Here is a 17,668-nt window from a genome sequence, read left to right as displayed (position 1 = left end):
ATTATCATTAACAGCAGACTAGTTCATTTCCTCAGTGAAAACAATGTACTGAGCAAATGTCAAATTGGCTTTTTACCAAACTACGGTATGACAGACCACGTATTCACCCTGCACACCCTAATTGACAAACAACAAACCAAAACAAAGGCAAAGTCTTCTCATGCTTTGTTGATTTCAAAAAAGCTTTTGACTCAATTTGGCATGAGGGTCTGCTATACAAATTGATGGAAAGTGGTGTTGGGGGAAAGTCAGGTGTACTTAAATGTACACAAAAACACACAATTGGCAAAAAACACACATTTCTTTCCATAGGGCCGTGGGGTGAGACAGAGAGGCAGTTTAAGCCCCACCCTCTTCAATATATAAACAAATTGGCGAGGGCACTAGAATCGTCTGCAGGCACACAGACGTGGTTCAGGAGAGGTGTACACCTGACTTATATGGAACCATAACCTATCGGTACAGTACATGAAAACCAACAACACACAATGCAGGTGTAGCCTATTACACAGAACAAAAAATACAAACGCAACATGTAAACTGTTGGTCCCATATTTCTTGAGCTGAAATAAAAGACCCAGAAATGTTTCCATATGCACAAAAAGCTTATTTATTTGTTTACATCCATGTTAGTGAGCATTTCTCTTTTGCCAAAGATAATCCATCCACCTGACAGGTGTGGCATTTCAAGAAGCTGATTACACAGCCTTATCATTACAGGTGCACCTTGTGCTGGGGACAATAAAAGGCCACTCAAAAATGTGCAGTTTTGTCACACAACAAAATTCCACAGATTTCTCAAGTTTTGAGGGAGCATGCAATTGGCATGCTGACTGCAGGAATGTCCACCTGAGCTGTTGCCAGAGAAGTGAATGTTCATTTCTCAACCATAAGCCGCATCCACGTTGTTTTCGAGAATTTGGCAGTATAGTCAACCAGCCTCACAACTGCAGACCACGTGTAACCACGCCAGCCCAGGACCTCCAGATCCGGCTTCTTAACCTGCGGGATCATCTGAGAGCATTCACCCAGACAGCTGATGAAATAGACAGCTGATGAAACCATGGGTTTGCACAACCGAATAATTTCTGTACAAACAGTCAGAAACCGTCTCAGGGAAGCTCATCTGCGTGCTCGTCATCCTCACCAGGGTCTTGACCTGACTGCAGTTCGGCATCATAACCGATCTCAGTGGGAAAATACTCTCCTTCGATGGCTACTGGCATGCTTGAGAAGTGTGCTCTTCACGGATGAATCCCGGTTTCAACTGTACCGGGCAGATGGCAGACAGCATGTATGGCATCGTGTGGGCGAGCGGTTTGCTAATGTCAATGTTGTGAACAGAGTGCCCCATGATGGAGGTGGGGTTATGGTATACTTCCAACCAGGGTTATGGTATGGGCAGGCACAAGCTGCATAAGCTGCCGACAACGAACACAATTGCATTTTATCAATGGCGATTTGAATACACACAGATACCGTGACGAGATCCTGAGGCCCCTTTGTCATGCCATTCATCCACCGCCATCAAATCAAATCAAATCAAATCAAAAAAATGTATCACCTCATGTTTCAGTATGATAATGCATGGCCCCATGTCGCAAGGATCTGTACACAATTCCTGGAAGCTGAAAATGTTCCAGTTCTTCCATGACCTGCATACTCAACAGACATGTCACCCTTTGAGCATGTTTGGGATGCTTTGGATCGACGTGTACGACAGCGTGTTCCAGTTCCCGCCAATATCCAGCAACTTCGTACAGCCATTGAGGAGGAGTGGGACAACATTCCACAATCAACAGCCTGATCAACTCTATGCGAAGGAGAAATGTGTCGCGCTGCGTGAGGCAAATGGTCGCCACACCAGATACTGACTGGTTTTCTAATCCACACCTCTACCTTTTTTTTTAAAGGTATCTGTGACAAACAGATACATATCTATATTCCCAAGTCATGTGAAATCCATAGATTAGGGACTCATTAATTTTATTTCAATGTACTGATTTCCTTATATGAACTGCAACTCAGTAAAATCTTTGAAATTGTTGCATGTTGCATTTATATTGTTGTTCAGTGTAGATTAAGGCACAAGGGCATAGTTCAGGAGAGGTGTACACTTGACATGGTTGGCATCCCAAATGACACCCTATTCCCTATATAGTGCACTACTTTTGAACAGAGCCCTTGCTAAAGTAAAGCACTTATATGAAGAAAACAAAACGTAGAGTTCTTAAAGTAGAGCTCTTACATGGAACCCTTACCTAACTGTTTGGCACATGAAAAACAACTTCACACAAGTCTAGCCTAGAAGATTGAATTTAAAATGAGGGCTGGCACCCGTGTACCTTAAGGTTACCTGATGGTTCTATGAGTGAGGTCTCTCACTATGGGTAACGTCCCCTTTTAGGGGCGGAGTCTAGGAAGATCCAATCACACAACGCCTGTCGTAGACAGACAACAGCAACGGCCAATAATGGACCACTCCGTAGTCCGCTCCCGTCTTTACTTCTAAGTACACATTCTTTTTCCTGACACAAAGAGCCCACACTCATATCATAGAACCTATTTCAGTTCTACTTAAATTACTCATTCGATCTCTCGCTATGGGGATATAGCCAACTCCTGTAGTGCTCATATACCCTCCGAAGCCAAGTCTAGACATGTTAAACCCTCAGAAGCCAAGTCTAGACATGTGTGAGTGGGACCAGTTGTGTGTGAGTGGGACCAGTGGACTCAAGACTTAATGAGGAGTGAATGTCGTCAACCTTCTTTTCAAAGTGGTTGACAAAGTCATCCGCAGAGAGGGAGGAAGAAGGAGGTGGAGGATTAAGGAGAGAGGAGAAGGTGGAAAATAGTTTCCTAGGGTTAGAGGCAGAAGCTTAGAATTTAGAGTGATAGAAAGCGGATACAGTGGAATTGAAGGTAGAGTGGAGGGAGTGAAAGGATGATAGATCCTTCGGAAGTTTTGTTTTCTTCCATATTCGCTCAGTGGCCCACAGCCCGGTTCTGTAAGCTCACAATGAGTCACTCAGCCACAGAGCAGGAGGGGAAGGACGAGCCGGACGGAAGGAAAGATCAACTGCATTTTGTCCAGAAAAATAATATATATCCAGCTGAATGAGCTACTGTTTGGAATGAACGTAAATGCCTCTTTTGTTTCAAGGTCCTTGCCTTGTACACCTGCATAATATAGGCGTATTGCCTGTGATTAGAAGTAGAACAACCTCTAGTAAAGATGAAGTCAAGGCCTGCCTTGTGAGAGGAAGGGAACTGGGAAAGGGTGAGGTCAAAAGAGGCAAGGAGGGGAAAGAAAGAGTTGGAAGGAGAATTAATTGAAGGCAGACGTCAGGAGGTTGAAGTCGCCAAGTACGAACAGCGGTGAGCCATCGTCAGGAAATGAGCTTATCAAGGTGTCAAGCTCATTGAGGAACTCTCCAAGGGCACCTGGCGGGCGATAAATGACAACAATGTTATGCTTGAGTGTACAAGTGACAGTGACAGCATGGAATTCAAATGAGGAAATGGACAGGTGAGAGAGGGAGTCTCCACTTAGGAAAGATTTGTAGCCCTGTGCCACCACCGCGATGACCAGATGCTCTCGGACTATTAGAGAAAACATACTCAGATGACAAAAGAGCAGCTGGAGTAGCAGTGTTCTCTCGGCTGATGCGTGTCTCCGTCAGGGCCAAAAAGTCAAGGGACTGAAGGGCAGCATAGGCTGAGATGAACTCGGCGTTCTTGACCGCAGATCAGCAGTTCCAAACGCTGCCAGAGACCAGGAATTGGGTTGTGCGCGCAGGGTACACTAAATTAGAAGGGTTGCAGCCAAGGGGTGGGGAGCGTCTGTAAAGCCTACAGGGGGAGGAGCCAACAGCTAGAGAAAACACACACATTCACTATATAGTATATATATAAAAGTACATGGACACCCCTTCAAATTATTTCAGCCACACCGGTTGCTGACAGGTGTAAAAAATTAAGCGCACAGCCATGCAATCTCCATAGCCAAACATTGGCAGTAGAATGGCCTTACTGAAGAGCTCAGTGACTTTCAACGTGCCACCGTCATAGGATGCCAACTTTCCAACAAGTCAGTTAGTCAAATTTCTGCCCTGCTAGAGCTGCCCCGGTCAACTGTAAGTGCTGTTATTGTGAAGTGGAAACATCTAGGAGCAACAACGGCTCAGCCGCAAAGTGGTAGGATACACAAGCTCGCTGAAGCGTGTAGTGCATAAAAATCGTCTGTCCTCGGTCGCAACACTCACTACCGAGTTCCAAACTGCCTCTGGAAGCAACGTCAGCACAAGAACTGTTCGTCGGGAGCTTCATGAAATGGGTTTCCATGGCCGAGCAGCTGCACACAAGCTTAAGATCATCATGCGCAATGCCAAGCGTCGGCAGAGTGATGTAAAGTTTGCTGCTATTGGACTCTGTAGCAGTGGAAACGCATTCTCCGGAGTGATGAATCACGCTTCACCATCTGGCAGTCCGACGGACAAATCTGGGTCTGCCCAAATGCATAGTGCCAACTGTAAAGTTTGGTGGAGGAGGAATAATGGTCTGGGGGTGTTTTTCATGGTTTGGGCTAGACCCCTTAGTTCCAGTGAAGGGAAATCTTAATGCTACAGCATACAACGACATTCTAGACGATTCTATCCTTCTAACTTTGGGGAAAAAGTTTGGGGAAAGTCCTTTCCTGTTTCAACATGACAACGCCTCCGTGCACAGAGCGAGGTCCAAACATAAATGGTTTGTCAAGATCGGTGTGGAAAAACTTGACTGGCCTGCACAGAGCCCTGACCTCAACCCCATCGAACACCTTTGGGATGAATTGGAACACCGACTGCAAGCCAGGCCTAATCAGGGCCCAACCTCACTAATGCTCTTGTGGCTGAATTGAAGCAAGTTCCTGCAGCAATGTTCCAACATCTAGTGGAAAGCCTTCCCAGAAGAGTGGAGGCTGTTATAGCAGCAAAGGGGGGACCAACTCCATTTTAATGCCCATGATTTTGGAATGACATGTTTGACGAGCAGGTGTCCACAGCAGGTAGTAGTTGCCAAAGCTACCAAAGAGCTAAATGAGATTGTCTTTTAATAAGCCTCTCTTTCCTTCCTCCAACAACTCCGCAGAACAACTCCGCAGAACAACTCCGCAGAACAACTCCGCAGGACAACTCCGCAGGACAACTCCGCAGAACAACTCCGCAGGACAACTCCGCAGGACAACTCCACAGGACAACTCCGCAGAACAACTCGGCAGAACCGTCTTTGTTTGAGCAGTCAGCTCACACACCAAGTAGGCCACTGGGAAGACAGGCAGCACTTAAGGTAGATGGCCTTAGCTAGCAAAAAGACGTACTAGTCAACATATTATCACTCCTGGAGATATCAGGAGTCCTGTAGCTATAGAATGAAGCTACGTGCAGAGTAAAGAACGGCGGTCAATTGGTTTGAGTCATATTGACGTGAAGTGTAACTGTAATTGTACTGGAGGCCTCGGATAATAAAAGCCAGACATTCTTTCTCCACCGTTGAATAGTTCTTCTCTCTTGGAAGTAACTTTCTGCTTAGGTAGAGAATGGGATGTTCTTCACCGTCATGTGCCTGGGTGAGGACAGCACCCAGACCCACCTCCGAAGCATCCGCTTGGACAATGAATTCCTTCTTGAAGTCTGGTGCCACCAGGATCGGACTGGAGCAGAGTGCTCGCTTCAGGTTGAGGAAAGCCGCCTCCGCCGCAGGGTTCCACTTCACCATTCGTGAGTGGCGTTTGGTCGTCAGCTCCGTCAACGGTGCAGCTATGGTAGCAAAATCTTCAATAAAGCGTCTATAGTAGCCAGCGAGGCCCAAAAATGACCTTACTTGCTTCTTGGTGATGGGCTGCGGCCAGTCCTGTATGGCCCGCAGTTTGGCTTCCTGTGGTTTGACCAACCCCCGCCCAATGGTGTACCCCAGGTAGTTTGTCTCACTGAAGGCCAGCTTGCACTTCTTCGGGTTTGCCGTGAGCCCTGCTTCCCTGAGCGAATCCAGCACCGCTTTTACCCGGGGTATGTGGCTGGCCCAATCCGGACTTTGTATAACAACATCATCCAAATAAGCCGCTGCGTACCTCTTGTGGGGCGCAAGGACTCGATCCATCAGGCGTTGGAACGTGGCAGGTGCCCCGTGGAGACCAAACGGAAGTCGGGTATACTGGTAGAGCCCCTCCGGGGTGGCAAAGGCTGTCTTCTCCTTGGACGCCGGGGTCAGGGGCACCTGCCAGTAGCCTTTTGTGAGATCAAGAGTGGTTAGGAAACGAGCATGCCCCAAGGAGTCTATTAAATCATCGACACGAGGCATTGGGTATGCATCAAATTCAGACACTTCATTCAACTTTCGATAGTCATTACAAAATCGTACTGAACCGTCTGGCTTGGGAACTAGTACGATGGGACTTGCCCAGGCACTGTGGGACTCTTCGATTACTCCCAACTCCAGCATCTTCCTTACCTCCTTCTGTATAACCACTTTACGAGCCTCTGGCACGCGGTACGGGCGCTGGTTTACCGTTCGGCCAGGCATGGTGCGGATCTCATGTTGGACCACCTCTGTGTGACCGGGAAGGGAGGAGAAGACATCCTGGTTCTGCTCCACGAGTTCCAGGGCCATCTGTCGTTGATGTGGGGACAGATTTGGACCCAGCTGAACCTCTTCTCGCGCCGGTTCCTTGGTCTCTGTGGGGGGTAGACAGCTGAACATCGCCTCTCTGGCGTGCCACTTCTTTAAAAGGTTAACATGATAAATCTGCTCAGTTTTTCTTTTATCTGGTTGCCTCACCTTGTAGTTTACTTCTCCCATGCGTTCAATGACCTCATATGGTCCTTGCCAGGTTGCCAGGAATTTACACTCAACGGTTGGCACCAGGACCAGCACTCTGTCCCCCGGCTTAAACTACCTGGGTTGAGCAGATCTGTTGTAGGAGGCTTGCTGTTGCCGCTGACTGGCCTCCAGGTGTTCCCGCATCATGGGATAGATGGCCTTCATTCTCTCCCTCATAGCCCCGACATGGTCGATCAGTGTCCGCTGTTGGCATGGCTGCTCCTCCCAGGCCTCCTTGGCGATGTCGAGCAGTCCTCTGGGTCTGTAGGAAAGCAAGAGCTCAAAGGGTGAAAAACCAGTAGAAGACTGAGGTACCTCTCTCACCGCAAATAATAGGTATGGTAACAGCTGATCCCAGTTGCGCCCATCTTCCCCTACCGCTTTCCGCAGCATGGATTTTAGTGTTTTGTTAAAACGTTCGACTAGGCCATCTGTCTGGGGGTGGTAGACCGAGGTTCTCAGCTGTTTGATTTTCAGTAAAGCACAGAGTTCTTTCATCACCCTGGACATGAATGGAGTCCCTTGGTCCGTCAATATCTCTTTTGGGATTCCCAGACTAGTTGAGAGACGGAACAGCTCCTTGGCGATTTGTCTGGATGTAGCCTTCCTCAGCGGAATGGCCTCCGGGTACCGGGATGCATAGTCCAGAATGACCAGAATGTATTGATGTCCCCTGGAACTTTTCGGTAAGGGCCCGACTATGTCTAATCCAATCCTCTCAAAAGGAGTTTCGATAATGGGCAAGGGAATGAGCGGGTTTCTATATGTGGGCTTTGGCGCAACCTGCTGACACTCAGGGCAACTACGGCAGTAGTTCTCTATCTCTTTGTGTACTCCTGGCCAAAAGAAACGTTGCATGATTCTTTCCTTAGTCTTCTCTACCCCCAAGTGGGCCCCAAGCGGGTGTGTGTGTGCTAGGTTGAGTACTGTGGCCCGATAGGGCTGTGGCACGAGGAGCTGTTCATGCACTTCATCATTTTTCTTGACTATCTGATATACTAACCCCCGGTTTACTGCGAAATGGGGGTAAGTAGGGTTTGTCTTATCACCTAACACTACACCTTCTAATACCTGCACATTTCTTAAGGCATTTGCAAGAGTAGGATCTTGTAATTGAGCCGTACCATACTGGCCTGTGAGAGGGGGAAGCTCTTGGGTGCCTGGGACGTCTTCTTCACTGGAGAACGGAGCACTTTCCTGGGCTGCGTTCTCTTCTCCCGTATCCGGACCAGTCTCTGTGTCGGTCTGGGCACCTGCCATCCCTATCAGAGCCCGGGCGGGAGTGAGTAATTCGGAGGATTGCACCGGAGCCTTCCCAGGATGAGTCTTGCCTCTCCGTTTCCGAGGTACTCGGGTTATCCTCTCCTGAGACTCTCTCCAGAGTGGGTAAAAGGCTGGGCAGTCTCGTCCAATTAGGACAGGGACGGGGAGGGAATCAACCACCCCCGCCGTCGTGTGTATGGTTCCCCGTGTGCTGGTCATTGTAAGTTCAGTAATGGGGTATTCTCTGGTGTCTCCATGGACACAGGAAACTGGGAGGACTTTCCCCGGGGTCAGACACGTTGGGCCCACCAAATCCTTACGCACCAGGGTGGCCCGGCTACCAGAATCTAGTAAGGCCTCCACATCATGGTGATTCACAGTTACCGGGCAGGTGGGGGGTCGATCTGGGCCGCCATCTACGACTCCCAAGAGCGAGGCAAAACGGTGTGTGGGTGCTGAGCTGGAGGACTCCGCAGTGGGCATAGGTTCATCGGCTGGTTTCCCACACTGCCAGGAGATATGTCCCATCTCCCCACACCGGTAACACTGTCGAGTTTCCCCCTCCTGGTGTACTCTTCTTGGACCCGCCGGGTTTCTGGCTCCCCCTGGAGCCGGGATAAGTCCTGACGTGGCTGGGTTCGAGACCTTGGGGTCCTTTGGACGGGTTCTTCCCATTTGTGGTGGGGGCGCACTCCTGGGGTCTTTTCGGGAAGCATTCAGCATCTCCGCTGTGGCCTGGTACTTTTCCACAGCTTCCACGGTCAGATCAGCCGTGGTCAAGGCCTGTTGACTGATGAACCGTTTTGCCTCATAAGGCAGGGCGCGTAGGTAACGATCCACCACAACGGCCTCCACCACCGCCGCTGCTGTATTCCTCTGCGGATCCAGCCATTTCCTTGCGATTCGGACAAGTTCATGCATCTGCGCCCGAGGAGGCTGGTCTGGTTGGAAGGTCCAGCTGTGAAAGCGCTGGGCCATACCAAACTTTGTGAGTCCATATCTGCTGAGGATCTCAGACTTCAGGGCATCATAGTCAGTAACCTGGTCAGGGCCCAGGTCCCGGACAGCATTCAGCGATTCCCCGGTTAGGAAGGGGGCTAACAGACCAACCCACTGTTGCTTGGGCCAGGCTTCCCTAGTGGCCGTGGCCTCAAATGCATGCAGGTATGCCTCAATGTCATCGGTAGCTCCCATCTTAGATATAAAGTCACTTGCCTTTATTGGGCGGGTATTTTGGACAACCCTCTGTCTCTGCAACTGCAATTCCTCTGCCTTCAGAAGGTTGGCTTTCTTTTGCTCCTCCAAGAGAGCCACGTTTGCTTGCATCTGGGCTTGCTGGCCAGCAACAAGGGCTTTCAATATGTCCTCCATTTCAGTCGGCGGGGAGCCTACGGCCAACTTGGAAAACTGGGTGATCAAACCTTCGGTATCCTCCTCTGACATGCACTATTAACGCTTGAGCTGCCCGTGTTCTCCACCATCTGTGACATCACGAGAGGCTACACAGCTTTCAGCGGGATTGCTCAAGTAGTGCAAGGAGACAAGGTTCAAACAAAACAAGGATTTTATTATAGGTCTTGGGAAATTAACGAAAATATAACAACATTCTGTTCTCTTGTGGCTCTTTAAGGGTTAACAGTTCAGGGATGTCTCTTCCACATCCAAAATCATAATTCTCACTCGCTCAGATAACTTTTCCCCAGCCTTACTGTAGTCCACGTTGCAGCTAGTGGCCAACCCAGCAAAAGTCCTTCCAAATGTCTCTCACGTATTTCCACAGGCGAATATATCCAAAGGTGAGTATTTCCCAAAGGTAAGTATCTCCAAATCCTTATATTCCTCATGGAAGTGGACGTGCAGCACTCTTGTCCTCCAGAGAGCCCAGGTTGGAGACTGTGTTTCTTCACCCCCCACACACCCTCTCAGTGTGTCTCTTCCCTTCCAAAACCTTCAGCTCATCAGCTCCTGATTTGTTTCAGCTGCGTGGGAAGATTGGCCATAGAGGGGTGGAGTTCCCGACCATACCAGCAGATGGAGCCATAGCTGTCTGGGTTTGCAGCCATCTCAGGGGGATGTAACGTCCCTCCAGGACACAGCCTCTCGTGACATCACAGTATATTTTTGTACTTTATTTTTACATGGGCTTACTGTACACAAGTGGCAAACGCATAAGATTTCTGTTTGTTTTTACAAGTGCTACATGTAAATGCACAAGATTTCTGTTTTGTCTTTTTGTACAAGTGCTAAATGCACAGGTTTTTTTTGTTTTGCAACATGCATTTAGCCCACAGTGAACAATAAACATTTATTTCTCCAGCTTCATGTCCTGAGCATTGTGTTTTCTATTTTTCTACGTAGTGATTAGTGACTGTTCAGCAGTGTTTTTTATTTTGATTGACTCGGGGCACGATTTGACAACATAGTTCAGTTTTGAGCACAGATTGAACTGTTTTGAGGTGAAAGTTTGGTTTTGCAAGAAGAGTCTGAGGTTTTGTGAATGTAGCTTGAAAATTGGGTTTTGTGTTCACAGTTAAGAGAAAAGGAGAGCAGCTTTCAAGAAATGTGTCTTAGCAATCGAGAAAAACTGTAATAAGGGGGAGGGTGACAAGCTTGGGAAACCCTCACCCTCCTCCACCCCTTTGTAAAAACCACCATGCCACATACTGACAGGTAGCTGACCTTTTCTGAGCTAGCAACCGATTGAAAGTGGCATGGTGTTATTTAACCCATAAGAGTCTAATCCCTGTCCAAGCCGGGGGACGGGGGGATTAATAAGCTATATGGAATTGTTTTAAGAAGGTCATACCAATGAGTATTTTGCTATTTGATTTGTAATTTTAAGACCCCTTAAAGTCTCCCCAAAAAAAAAAATATATATATATACAAAAACAAACAATATACTTTTTTTTACTTGGGCTTACTAATATTAGCCTATAGAAACACATTGAAAAGATTCACTATATGGAGTCCCCCCCCAAAAAAAAATCTAAAGGAACTTTGTTCTGAAGTGTCTGTCCTATATCTGAGAGATATAAGAAAGATCAGGAAACTTTTTTTATTTAAATTTTTTACATGCATTGAACCCCTTCTTTTTCTCACTAAACAGTCTCCATATATACTACCATGAATTTCTTTGACTGTTACCGGGGGACCTTCTGATACTGTTACTTCAGAGGCCTGGGGGCGTCCTAGAGCAAAACAACCGACGTGTTCGTGAGTGTCTCACCTTTACACATATTAGCCCAAACTATTCGGAACGCTGCAGACAGAAGTTGGCAGATCGCCGGTACCGACTTCAGACGAGTCCCAAGACACTTTGTGGGGGTCGTAGATCAACACGGAGAACACCGTGAGTCTCATCTTTCCACAGACGGATTCGTAGGCCAAACCGTTCGTACGCTACGGACGATTTTGTGAGCAGGACCAATTTTTTCCGGGATGTCTCATGGTCTGACAACCTTCCACCGCAGATGTGGAAGTGTTACATAGGCGGATGTGGTATATTGAGATGCATCCAATGTAAAAAAAATAAATAAAAAAAGATATCTCTATACATTGGCGGATGTTTATGGGGATGTTTTTTTATGATACGGGGGCGCGGACATCGACCTTAGAGGGTTTTAACAGAACCTGCAACACACACAGACCTTTTCTGAATTCAAGACCTGATCGAAAGTGGCATGGTGGTATTTAACAGAGCCGGGGGAGGTGGCAGGGAGGACCTGACATACACAGACAGACAGACACGCACTCACACACAAACACATCAAGCTACACCCTATTATAAGCCTAATATCCCTTTGTTTGTGGGAATTTGCTTTGCCTGATTACAACGTATTTCGACTTTAATCCATTTTAGCAGGATTGAGTTGGTAATAAAGGTCGCTAAAGGTTTAATTAAAGGTTTCCACTTAATGATCGTAGATCTACATGCGTGTGGGTGGAGTCTGATTGTTTGGAGCAACATGCATCTTTTTGTAACATGACTCCCTCGTCGGTCGATGTGTTCTCCCTCTCTCCCTGTCTCTCTATAACTATCTGCCTTCTCCCTCTCTCCCTCTCTCTCTATCTCTCTGCCTTCTCCCTCTCTCCCTGTCTCTCTCTATCTCTCTGCCTTCTCCCTCTCCCTGTCTCTCTATAACTATCTGCCTTCTCCCTCTCTCCCTCTCTCTCTCTATCTCTCTGCCTTCTCCCTCTCTCGCTTTCTCTCTCTACCTCTCTGCCTTCTCCCTCTCCCCCTTTTCTGTTTCTCTCCATCCACTTTTATCTCAACTCCCAACTCTCAACCCCTCGGGTTTCTCTCTTTCCCCCTCCTCTCTCTCCTTCTCCCTCTATCTCTCATCAGTCCCTCTGCCCCTTCTCTCGTACGCCCAAACTGTAGTCCCCCTCTCCCATTTAGAATACATTATTATGGCAGAAAGCAGCGCTCGTGGTTGCCTTGACACCAAATGCTATTGTTCTTGGCAAACTCAGATCAACACATGGAGAAGAGTGTGGGAAGGAAGAGAGAGCAAGAGAGAAGGTAGAGAGCGAGAGAGAAGGTAGAGAGAGCAAGAGAGAAGGTAGAGAGCAAGAGAGAAGGAAGAGAGAGCAAGAGAGAAGGTAGAGAGCAAGAGAGAAGGTAGAGAGAGCAAGAGAGAAGGTAGAGAGAGCAAGAGAGAAGGTAGAGAGCAAGAGAGAGAGAGATGTGGGGGGAGAGAGGTGGAGAGAGAGAAATAGAGGGAGAGAGAGAACATGGAGACAGCGATGGGGATAGAGGGAGAAAATATATAGAATGGAGAGAGAGAGAGAGAGAGAGAGAGAGAGAGAGAGAGAGAGAGAGAGAGAGAGAGAGAGAGAGAGAGAGAGAGAGAGAGAGAGAGAGAGAGAGAGAGAGAGAGAGAGAGAGAGAGAGAGAGAGAGAGAGAGAGAGAGAGAGAGAGAGAGAGAGAGAGAGAGAGAGAGAGAGTGAGTTGAAGCCAACATGCTGTTCTTGGCAAACACAAATGTTAAACAAACGTTGGAAAAAACACAAAGAGTGCAAGAGAGGCGAGACCTTAGAGGAGGTTTTCAAACACACTAATGATTTAATAAACAGGTTGGAGAGTCGTTGGGCAATCTGACAGGTTTTCAAACACACTAATGATTTAATAAACAGGTTGGGGTCATTGGGCAGACTATCTCACACTATACACCCTGAGTCCCAAATGTCACCATATTAACTTTATAGTTCACTACTTTTGACAAGAGTAGTGTACTATATAGGGAATAGGGTGCCATTCTCTGGTCTAAAGTAGTGCACTATAGAGGGAATAGGGTGCCATTTGGGACGCACCCTCAGTAGATACTCTGGCTGCTCTCCTAGCAACAGCAGGGCCATTAGCTACAATACCTCGGCCTCTTCTGGTCTCATCTGAGAGGATGAACAGATGTGATTGGTATTTCATGTACTTCATTTCAACAAGTATCTCTATGGACCTGGTGCTGTAATCCTGGCGCCGACCAAGTTGGCGGCCTCGCGACTAGCTCTTAGGAAACGTTGCAGTATTTTGTTATTTTATGTATAATTTTTTACATTATTAGCTCAGAAATGGTTTTGTATCATTTCATACAGCCGGGGGAAACTATTGGATATCAGAGCGGCGGTAACTCACCAGCATTACGACCAGGAATACGACTTTCCCGAAGCAGATCCTTTGTTTGCTCTCCCCAGGGCAACTGAACTGATTCCAGCGGCTGACCCAAAACATCAACATGGAGGAGAGGCACTCGGAGCGGCCTGCTGGTTCGACTTAGGAGGCGCGCACACCACCCACCGCTTCCAAGTATCCTACTCGCTAATGTTCAGTCTCTAGTTAACAAGCTTGACGAACTCCGGGCAAGGATTTCTTTCCAGAGAGACATCAAGGCCTGTAACATACTCTGTTTCACGGAAACATGGCTCTCTTGGGATATTCTGTCGAAATCGGTCCAGCCAGAGGGGTTCTCTGTTCATCGCGCAGACAGGAATAAATATCTCTCCGGGAAGAAGAAGGGCGGAGGTGTGTGTTTCATGATTAACGACTCATGGTGTAATTGTAGTAACATACAGGAACTCGAGTCCTTTTGTTCACCCGACCTAGAATATCTCACAATCAAATGTTGACCGTATTATCTCCCAAGATAATTTTCTTTGTTTATAGTCACGGCCGTGTATATCCCCCATCAAGCCGATACCACGACAGCCCTCAAAGAACTTCACTGGACTTTATGCAAACTGGAAACCACATATTCTGAGGCTGCATTTATTGTAGCCGGGGAATTTAACAAAGCAAATTTGAGGACTAGGCTGCCGAAGTTCTATCAACATATCGACTGTTGTACTCACACTGCCAAAATCCTTGACCATTGCTAATCGAACTTCCGGGATAGTTATAAGGCCCTCCCCCGCCCTCCTTTCGGCAAATCTGACCACGACTCTATTTTGCTCCTCCCTTCCTATAGGCAGAAACTCAAACAGGAAATACCCGTGCTAAGGACTATTCAACGCTGGTCTGACCAATCGAAATCCACGCTTCAAGATTGTTTTGATCACGTGGACTAGGATATGTTCCGGGTGGCTTCCGAAAATAATTTAGACGAATACACTGAAACGGTGACTGAGTTTATGAGGAAATGTATAGGTGATGTTGTGCCCACTGTGACTATTAAAACCTTCCCTAACCAGAAACCGTGGATAGATGGCAGCATTCGCTCCAATCTGAAAGTGCGAACCACCACATTCAACCGTGGCAAGGTGACTGGGAATATGGCAGAATACAAACAGTGTAGCTACTCACTCCGCAAGGCAATTAAACTGGCAAAACATCAGTATAGAGACGAAGTGGAGTCGCAATTCAACGGCTCAGACACGAGACGTATGTGGCAGGGTCTACAGACAATCACGGACTACAAAAGGAAAACCAGCCACGTCGCCAACACTGACTTCTAGCTTCCAGACAAGCTAAACACCTTCCTTGCCTGCTTTGAGGATAACACAGTGCCACTGACGAGGCCCACTACCAAGGACTGTGGCCTCTCCTTCTCCATGGCCGACGTGACGAGACCAGCTGGCTGGTGTGTTTATGGACATATTCAATCTCTCCCTATCCCAGTCTGCTGTTCCCACATGCTTCAAGGTGGCCACCATTGTTCCTGTACCGAAGAAAGCAAAGGTAACTGAACTAAATGACTATCACCCTGTAGCACTCACCTCTGTCATCATGAAGTGCTTTGAGAGACTAGTCAAGGATCAAATCACCTCTACCTTACCTGTCACCCTAGACCCACTTCAATTTGCTTACCGCCCCAATACATCCACAGACGATGCAATCGCCATCACACTGCGCACTGCCCTATCCCATCTGGACAAGAGGAATACCTAAGAGAGAATGATGTTCGTTGACTTTAGCTTAGCATTCAACCCCATAGTACCCTCAAAGCTCATCATCAAATTCGAGGCCCTGGGTCTGAACCTCGCCCTGTGCAACTGGGTCCTGGAATTCCTGACGGGCCGCCCCCAGGTGGTGAAGGTAGGAAACAACATCTCCACTTCGCTGATCCTCAACACTAGGGCCCCACAAGGGTGTGAGCTCAGCCCCCTCCTGTACTCTCTGTTCACCCATGACTGGGTGGCCATGCATGCCTCCAACTCAATCATCAAGTTTGCAGGCGACACAACAGACTTCAGGAAACAGCAGAGGGTGCACCCCCCTATCGACGGGACTGCAGTGGAGAAGGTGGAAAGCTTCAAGTTCCTTGGCGTACACATCACCGACAAACTCAAATGGTCCACGCAGACAGTGTGGTGAAGAAGGCTCAACAGAGCCTCTTCAACCTCAGGAGGCTGAAGAAATTCGGCTTGGCACCTAAAACCCTCACAAAACTTTTACAGATGCACAATTGAGAGCATCCTGTCGTGCTGTTTCACAGCCTGGTACGGCAACTGCACCGCCCGCAAACGCAGGGCTCTCCAGAGGGTGGTGCGGTCTGCCGAACACATTATCGGGGGCAAACTACCCGCCCTCCAAGACACATACAGCACCCGATGTCACAGGAAGGCCAAAAAGATAATCAAGGACATCAACCACCCGAGTAACTGCGTGTTAATCCCGCTATCATCCAGAAGGCGAGCTCAGTATAGGTGCATCAAAGCTGGGACAGAGAGAATGAAAAATAGCTTCTATCTCAAGGCCATCAGACTATTAAATAGCCATCACTAGCACATTAGAGGCTGCTGCTGCCTATTGAAATCACTGGCCACTTTAAGAAATGGAACACTAGTCACTTGAATAATGTTTACAGTCACTTTAATTACGTTTACATATATTGCACTAATCATCTCATTATATTCCATAATATTCTACTGTATCTTAGTCCATGCCGCTCTGTCATTGCTTGTCCATATATGTACAATGAGGGGAAAAAAGTATTTGATCCCCTGCTGATTTTGTACGTTTGCCCACTGACAAAGACATGATCAGTCTATCATTTTAATGGTAGGTTTATTTGAACAGTGAGAGACAGAATAACAACAATAAAATCCAGAAAAATGCATGTCAAAAATGTTATAAATTGTTTTGCATTTTAATGAGGGAAATAAGTATTTGACCCCTTTGCAAAACATTACTTAGTACTTGGTGGCAAAAACCCTTGTTGGCAATCAGAGGTCAGACGTTTCTTGTAGTTGGCTACATCTCAGGAGGGATTTTGTCCCACTCCTCTTTGCAGATATTCTCCAAGTCATTAAGGTTTTTAGGCTGACGTTTAGCAACTTGAACCTTCAGCTCCCTCCACAGATTTTCTATGGGATTAATTTCTGGAGACTGGCTAGGCCACTCCAGGACCTTAATGTGCTTCTTCTTGAGCCACTCCTTTGTTGCCTCGGCCGTGTGTTTTGGGTCTTTGTAATGCTGGAATACCCATCCACGACCCATTTTCAATGCCCTGGCTGAGGGAAGGAGGTTTTCACCCAAGATTTGACGGTACATAGCCCCGTCCATCGTATATAATATATATAATGCCATTTAGCAGACGCTTTTATCCAAAGCGACTTACAGTCATGCGTGCATACATTATTTAATTTTTTGTGTATGGGTGGTCCCGGGGATCGAACCCACTACCTTAGCGTTACAAGCGCCGTGCTCTACCAGCTGAGCTACAGAGGATCGTCCCTGTGATGCAGTGAAGTTGTCCTGTCCCCTTAGCAGAAAAACACCCCCAAAGCATAATGTTTCCACCTCCATGTTTGACGGTGGGGATGGTGTTCTTGGGGTCATAGGCAGCATTCCTCCTCCTCCAAACACCGCGAGTTGAGTTGATGCCAAAGAGCTCGATTTTGGTCTCATCTGACGACAACACTTTCACCCAGTTCTCCTCTGAATCATTCAGATGTTCATTGGCAAACTTCAGATGGGCCTGTGTATGTGCTTTCTTGAGCAGGGGGACCTTGCGGGCGCTGCAGGATTTCAGTCCTTCACCGCGTAGTGTGTTACTAATTGTTTTCTTGGTGACTATGGCCTTGAGATCATTGACAAGATCCTCCCGTGTA

At 47.5% G+C, this 17,668-nt stretch overlaps 1 protein-coding gene across 1 annotated transcript; it reads left to right on the top strand.

Annotated features, from left to right (window-relative positions):
* Positions 1–5,275: 5,275 nt before the first annotated feature.
* LOC311138069 (uncharacterized protein) lies at positions 5,276–16,119 on the top strand. Its single transcript, XM_084172721.1, has 2 exons — positions 5,276–5,328; positions 13,715–16,119. Exon 2 carries the CDS (start codon positions 15,510–15,512, stop codon positions 15,927–15,929), a length of 420 nt encoding a protein of 139 aa, XP_084028847.1. The 5' UTR covers positions 5,276–5,328; positions 13,715–15,509; the 3' UTR covers positions 15,930–16,119.
* Positions 16,120–17,668: the final 1,549 nt, after the last annotated feature.

Source organism: Coregonus lavaretus (assembly GCF_964263955.1).
Source record: "Coregonus lavaretus genome assembly, chromosome: 12".
Taxonomy (NCBI): Eukaryota; Metazoa; Chordata; class Actinopteri; order Salmoniformes; family Salmonidae; genus Coregonus; species Coregonus lavaretus.
Note: the sequence above shows the minus strand (reverse complement) of the source record. Positions and strands in the feature narration are given on the sequence as shown.